We start from the raw sequence: 7,500 nt of genomic DNA, 5'->3' as shown, positions 1-7,500 counted from the left end.
TGATGTGTTCAGCTACAGGAGCCAGTGGAGGGATTGCAGCAGTGTGGTGGTGTGTGAGATTACAGATCTTACTGTTCTTTTGTCCTGCACAGTCTTCTTGTGTCTCACACACACTGTACACCAGGTTACAGTGTGTGTCTAGGACCAACTTCAGTCTTTATCTATGGCCACATTCACACTGCAGGTAAAAGTGGCCCAAATCTGATTTTTTTTGGGGTCAAGTGATCAGATCAGACTTAGTGTGAACACTCAAATCAGATTCAGAGCACTTCCATATGTGGTCCTGAATCAGACCCAAATCTGATTGGAAACAATGTGGCAGTGTGAACAACCAAGGTGGATTTGATGTGACTTATGTCAATCTACATCGACGTTGGTCACAATTCTGCACCAGTGAGTACACACAAATGTGACTACACCTACAGAATGGATCAAATAGTCAAAAGTGTGTGTGGTAAAATGTGCAAAATATCCGAATTGAGCATTAAGACTTGCAGTGTGAACGTGACTTATGTAGCTCCCTGGACCTGGAGGAACGTTGTGTCATGTCACTGTGTATTGAGTCAGATATCTATGGTGTAAATGACAAGATAGTGTGTGAATCTCCAAAACAAGAGAAACTGAAGGTTTTAGAAAACGTCACGTTCTCAGCACAGGTACAGACACACAAACTGTTCATCAAGCAAACAAGTGTAGTGTGTGTGTGTGAATCACCAGAAGAGCAGTAGATAAAACCTGGTTCTGAGGACTTTATTAAGTGCTCCAGTTGTTAAACTCAGACAGTACAGAGATGGAAAAGGACAGACGAGGTGGAGACAGAATGTACAGTTCCCTTTACTCATAGATCCAGTCATAAGCACAGCTCTTGAAGGAGACCAGCTCCTCAGGTTTAAACCACAGAGCAATCTCTTTATTGGCACTTTCCACAGAGTCGCTGCCGTGGATGATGTTCCTGCACACACACACACACACACAGTCAGCACCAATAATAAACCAAATTAAATCCTTTTTAAAAAGCACAACATTTGTTCACTCACCTGCCCACTTCGATACAGAAGTCTCCTCTGATGGTGCCAGGCTTGGAGTCAGCCGGGTTTGTCTCTCCCAGCATCACACGGCCCGTCTTCACCACGTTCAGACCCTCCCACACCTCACACACACACACACATTAGCTTTATCCAACACTAATGAAAGAGTGCAGTGATAAGGTGAACTCCCTCACCATGGCAACAACGGGTCCAGAGCCCATGTATTTGACGAGGCCGGGGTAGAAGGGGCGGTCCTTCAGGTCGATGTAGTGCTGCTTCAGCAGGTCCTCAGACGCCTGTGTTTAGACACAAACACACTTCAGGACATGAGTTCACACCTCACTGTTACTCAGCAACATGACAAGCTGTGATTTCTCTTAACCTAAAGAGAGCAGAGAGACGAGTGAAGGAACGAGTGCATCGCTGCTTTAACAGAAGCAGGATGATCCTGAGATAAGGCAGATATTTGGCACACATGATGTTTCACATGATTAGCATTAAAAGCTCATTAGCAGACCAGCTAGAGCTACAGAGTCGACAGGGCTCATGTGGTCCGAGAGCTGCTGGAACACGACAACATTCACACGATCAATACAGCGGTCAGTTTCAGTCAGACAGAGAGCCTCTTCTCATGGACCACAGCCATCCATCCTGATGTTCTACTCCTGGTTGGAGTCTCGTCACCCGGTGGTCATCCTGCCAGGGATCGATCTGCATGGGATTGTTGTGTATGAAGCCACCTGGAGACTGTCATGTCTTATTTAACCCAATGTTGTCAGTCAGCTGTATGTTCTGGTCTTTATCAGCAACAGTCTTGTCCGGAATTAATGTTCTGTGGTGAACAGTTTATAGCTCAAGTGAACTCACAGGTCAGCACAAACTGGATCATTTCCTGTCCAGTGTGAACTAAATCAGGATGAGGTTCCCTTCTGTGTCTGGTTCCTCTAAAGGTTTCTTCCTCACATCTCAGAGTTTTTCTGTCCCACCATCTTCAGGCGTGATCATTAGTGAGATGTTAAAGCTGTACAGTAACTTAAACCTAATTTATTCTGTTTCTGTACTACTGCAAAGCTGAATAGTTAAAAGCGCTACACAAATTGAACAGCACATGTAAGCTGTTAGACTAATGATTAGCGTGTTCGCTCCACCACTAGTCATGCACTGAACATGATCAGTGAACGTGTGTGTGGTGGAGCAGTTCATGTTTCCCCCATCAATGCCAGACCACACCAGAGTCAGAGTGGCTGGAGTAAGGAGGGGGATGGAGTCAGTACATGGAGTGGGTGTGGCCTCAGACAGGTGAGCTTGTGTAGAGTCTGGGGTGGAAACAGTGTGCAGATTAAACCCCAAACACACTACATGCCCTTCTCACACTCCCCTACCTGCTGGAACTTGAGAGCGACGAGGCGGAAGCCTTTCTGCTCGAAGCGTTTGATGATGTCACCAATGAGTCCTCTCTGAACTCCATCAGGTTTGATGGCGATGAAGGTGCGCTCAGCCTTGGCAGCCATGACACTAGTGTTTATTAATGAGGAATAAATAATGGATAATTTACTACAGCGTTCAGACACCTTCATATTCAAAATAAACAGCATAGTCATAAAAACATCTAAATTTCTCTTAAATCACTTCTTTAAGAGACTTTAATAGAACTGATTAATTTATTTAATTAAACAGGTCCTAGTTTCCACTTTAGTTTCCACTCATGACTAAAACTAACATGGTGATCTAGAACCAGCTCATCAGTTTGTGATGGTTACAGTGAATATGGACGTGTGTAATGTGTCTTCACATCAATGTCCATGTCACAGTGCTCACTTCAGCCATTAGAGCACTACACACACACACACACACACACAATCACATCATGTACAGTTCACTTGTGTTGAAAATGGAGATTTAGAACCCAAAAGCAGATCAGTTAGATAACCCTGAGAGAACTCCTACTGTCACACACTGATCTGATCCAGGGTCACTTCTCCACAGCAGTGTGTATACACTGAACCATCCAGGTCCACTTAAATCTGTCTACACACTCAGACAACTACACACTATATATAGGAGGAGTAAATATAGTGCAGGGAGATCAGGTCACTACTGAGCCTATAGGAGTTCAGCTCAGCACTTTAAACCTTCTGCTCCTGATTTAATGACATTTAATAAAAGATTAAAATTCTGATTATTCAGCAGTTAATCATTTACAGTCTGATAAATAAATGGCTCTCAAATTTACATTAGACTCACTATAAAGGTTACAGTGACTTAAAGGTACCTTAGTGTTTTAGACTTGGGGCAGTGATCTATAACCTTATGTAGGTCTATAACCCCCTTAGGTAGAGCACCTGTAGGTATACAACCCCCTTATGTAGAGCACCTGTAGGTCTATAACCCCCTTATGTAGGTATACAACCCCATTATGTAGAGCGCCTGTAGGTCTATAACCCCCTTATGTAGGTCTATAACCCCCTTATGTAGGTCTATAACCCCCTTATGTAGGTCTATAACCCCCTTATGTAGGTCTATAACCCCCTTATGTAGGTCTATAACCCCCTTATGTAGGTCTATAACCCCCTTATGTAGGTCTATAACCCCCTTATGTAGGTCTATAACCCCCTTATGTAGGTCTATAACCCCCTTATGTAGGTCTATAACCCCCTTATGTAGGTCTATAACCCCCTTATGTAGGTCTATAACCCCCTTATGTAGGTCTATAACCCCCTTATGTAGGTCTATAACCCCCTTATGTAGGTCTATAACCCCCTTATGTAGGTCTATAACCCCCTTATGTAGGTCTATAACCCCCTTATGTAGGTCTATAACCCCCTTATGTAGGTCTATAACCCCCTTATGTAGAGCACATGTACAGTTAAGGACTTCAATGTGTGATCAGGCCTAAAGAGCTTTCAGGTGTCTTCCCTAATAAAAGCTAGAGAAAATATACAATTGTATTTTTTAATTAGAACCGTCGTGTATCCTGACAAAGTGTTAAAATATAAATGTTCAGATTTTAAAAAGGAAAAAAAAACGAGTTAATAGTAAAATAAAGATCCAGACCGCACATTTAACCGACGCCATTTTATAAATCACGGAGATTCTCGCAAGATTTTCAGAGCTCGTGCCACAGCGCGTGCGGTTAGCTTAGCATCACCGTCTAATAAACCTGCATTAGCAGAAGTTAGCTTAGCATCACGGTCTACATTAACTTGTGACTGGTTTAACTACCTTTACTGAGCCGAACTAAACCGTGTAGTTTAACGTGTTTACCTGAAGTAAACATTAACATTATAAATCACAGACTTATAAATGGAGAAGTTTTACACACCTGTGTGGAGAGAAAAGGACACAAAAACCCTCCGAGCTCCAAAGGGAATGCGAGGACCTGCTGCGCGCTCACGGCGTTTATATAGGACGGGCCGAGAAAGTGGGTGGGATTTAGAGAAAGCGCTGGTCGTTTGATTGGTAAAGGCGCATTTTGATTGGCAGGCAAAATCTGGCCTCTGATTGGCTGAGGACTTCTGAGACGATGCTGATTGGCTGGTTTGTGTTCTTGCGGCTTAAAGTTTTAATCAAATTAAGGTTTTTAATTTCACGTTTTATTAAAAAAACAAATTTAACATCCAAAACATAGAATGTTGCTTTTATACAATTATTTTAGATTTTTAGCTTCTTTATCTACATTCACTGGGCAATTTATTAAGAATAAAAACTGCAGGGAAGTTTTAAGCATTTCTACATTACAGATTTTTCAAGTAAAAACTCTTTAAAGCAGTAAACATCTTTACAGACTTTGGACTAAACACAAGTTAGTCACAACTCTGATGAATAAAAGCACTAGACTGAAACTTTGGTCAGAGACTTTTATAGTACAAACTGGGGGATGCGCGGAAACTATTCCGGGGTCGTGGGTGAAGAAGCCGGAAGTCGTTCCCGCACGGCACATGCTGAGTGTTGTGTGGTGAGTGTTGAGTGTTGAGTGGTGATTACAGTTAAAGTGTTAAGCGGTTAGTGTTTAATCAGAGTGATGGAGGAGGAAACAGCCAATAATACAGTGAAAAGGCCGCTGATGGACAGAGAAGCTGCTGCTGTAGAGGAACACAAGAGGAGGAAACACAATGAGGAGGTGATGAAGACTTTAGGACAAGAAGATGAGTCTGTGAAGCTGCTGGAGGAGCTGGTGTTCGGGGCTGAGGAGGAGCTGCTGCAGCGCTTACAGGTGTGTTACACAACACAGGGAGAAGTCCTGCTGTCTCATGTGTGTGTGTGTGTGTGTGTGTGTGTGTGTGTGTGTGTGTGTGTTTTGTGTTGTGTATATGTGTGTGTGTTGTGTGTGTGTTGTGTATATGTGTGTGTGTTGTGTATATATGTGTGTGTGTGTGTGTTTTGTGTTGTGTGTGTGTTTTGTGTTGTGTATGTGTGTGTGTGTTGTGTGTATGTGTGTCTGTGTTGTGTATGTGTGTCTGTGTTGTGTATATGTGTCTGTGTTGTGTATATGTGTCTGTGTTGTGTATATGTGTGTGTGTTGTGTATATGTGTGTGTGTTGTGTATATGTGTGTGTGTTGTGTATATGTGTGTGTGTTGTGTATATGTGTGTGTGTTGTGTATATGTGTGTGTTGTGTTTTTTAGTGTGTTTTTTTGTGTGTGTTTTAGTGTTTGTATGTGTGATAATGTGTGTGTGTGTGTTGTGTTTGTGTATATGTGTGTGGTGTGTTGTGTATGTGTTGTGTATGTGTATGTGTTGTGTGTATGTGTATGTGTGTGTGTGTTGTGTATATGTGTGTGTCTGTGTGTGTGTTGTGTATGTGTGTGTGTTGTGTATATGTGTGTGTGTTGTGTATATGTGTGTGTGTTGTGTATATGTGTGTGTGTTTTAGTGTTTGTGTGTGTTTGTGTATGTGTTTGTGTATATGTGTGTTTGTGTATGTGTGTGTGTTGTGTTGTGTGTCTGTGTGTATGTATATACTGTGTGTGTATGTATATACTGTGTGTGTTTGTATGTGTGTTTGTGTATGTGTTGTGTGTGTATGTGGTGTGTGTATGTGTGTTAGGGCTGGGCGATACGGCTGAAAACTGTATCATGATATCAGTGTTTCATGTCGGTCGATATCGATAATTATTGATATTTTTTATGACCCATTTAAAATAAGGACCAGGAGAAAAATCTATTACATTTAAACCTTTTTATTTTAAACTTAACCTTCCTCTGATCGTAATCCCCTCAGTTATTAAGACAGAAACGTCGACAAGCAGGAAAACTCACATAATTATAATGTAAACATGAGTCTAAAGTCACAATGAACACTTAACTGTTATCTCTTAACATTTAAGGTGCAAAATGAAAGGAAATGTAAGAAATGTTTAATAAAGTGTAATAAAATAGTGCAAAGTGTTAAATATAAACAGAGAAACCTGAGAATTTAGTGTAAGTTTAGTGTTAGGACGTTCACTAGCTGTTCACCTTCTGGGGTCTGTTTCAGAAAGGAGGTTCAACCACCTGTGAGTTTAAACTTGAACTCTGAGTTAACAAACCCTGAGATGGGAAACTCTGAGTGTTCAGTTACAGAACAGCTGAAATGTGTTAGTTTTATTAACTCTAAACTCACTGACTCTGAGTTAAACACCTGCACCACAACTAAAAAAGCCATTATCAATGGAGCGCAGATATAACGAGTCACCATGGCAACAGCGTCAGACAAAAGAAAAGTCTGCATATTTCTCACCAGCAGAACCGGAAGTGCTTATGCAAGTGTATGGAGAATTTTAACACGTATTTAAAAAAAAAGCATTTATTATTATTGTGTGTGTGTATATATATACCTTTAAAAGTTCTATTTTTAATGTAAACTTCTCCCTCTAGTTACACACTTTGTTCAATTCAAGGATAATTCATGCAGTTGTATATTGTTTATTTCTTGTCTCTCCTTATTGTTTAAGTGGTTGATGTTGAGTTGGGATTTAGAAAGTAATTAATAAGTAAATAGACCAAATTAGTAAGTAGACTAATACTTTCTAGAGATAGTAATTATTACATTAATCTAATTAGACTTGTTGAAGATGTAATTTGTAGTTAGTAATTAAGAACTATTTTAGAGTAAATTCCCAACTGTTATAATATCAGAGGTGAAACCAGAAGAACAGAATTTTATTTTATCAGGAAACACAAAAATGGTCAGAAAGCACTTAAGAGCGAGACACACTTTCCTGACCGCTCTGCAATCAGTAGCCTTACTATTATGTTCTACATCCCCGATGTTATACACAAAACTACAATTCACAAAGAAACGTAAGGCAACACAAAGCATCTACTTGGATGTAAGAGCACGGCGTGATGGCTGATGTTAGGATGGATTATATTATGGATCTTGTGGGATGTGACAAAAATCCACTCTGGGCTCAAACGAATTAATAAACGAATTAATACAGACTCTTCATCAACAGGATCGTCCATAAAAGGACACGTCATTTCATTCATT

The 7,500-nt window shown here is 40.7% G+C and overlaps 2 protein-coding genes and 1 non-coding gene across 3 annotated transcripts in view; 1 reads left to right on the top strand and 2 right to left on the bottom strand.

Moving 5' to 3' along the window:
* Positions 1 to 734: 734 nt before the first annotated feature.
* LOC132864165 (nucleoside diphosphate kinase B) lies at positions 735 to 4,450 on the bottom strand. The gene is made up of 5 exons (XM_060897445.1): positions 4,351 to 4,450; positions 2,411 to 2,543; positions 1,223 to 1,324; positions 1,038 to 1,150; positions 735 to 952 (listed from the first exon to the last, which is right to left on the bottom strand). Exons 2-5 carry the CDS (start codon positions 2,537 to 2,539, stop codon positions 835 to 837), a joined length of 462 nt encoding a protein of 153 aa, XP_060753428.1. The 5' UTR covers positions 2,540 to 2,543; positions 4,351 to 4,450; the 3' UTR covers positions 735 to 834.
* On the bottom strand, positions 2,163 to 2,292 carry LOC132837709 (small nucleolar RNA SNORA49). Its single transcript, XR_009647569.1, has one exon. It is a non-coding gene; the product is annotated as a small nucleolar RNA SNORA49 (small nucleolar RNA).
* A 484-nt stretch (positions 4,451 to 4,934) lies between the features above and the next one.
* The window catches only part of utp18 (UTP18 small subunit processome component), a 17,142-nt gene continuing 14,576 nt past the window's right edge, over positions 4,935 to 7,500 (top strand). Inside the window, exon 1 of the mRNA XM_060857187.1 lies at positions 4,935 to 5,241. Coding sequence (XP_060713170.1) covers positions 5,050 to 5,241 — 192 coding nt within the window. The 5' untranslated portion in view covers positions 4,935 to 5,049. The remainder of the gene's footprint in view (positions 5,242 to 7,500) is intronic.

The sequence above is a fragment of the Tachysurus vachellii genome, chromosome 21, assembly GCF_030014155.1.
Source record: "Tachysurus vachellii isolate PV-2020 chromosome 21, HZAU_Pvac_v1, whole genome shotgun sequence".
Taxonomy (NCBI): Eukaryota; Metazoa; Chordata; class Actinopteri; order Siluriformes; family Bagridae; genus Tachysurus; species Tachysurus vachellii.
This window is presented reverse-complemented; position numbering and strand designations above follow the sequence as displayed.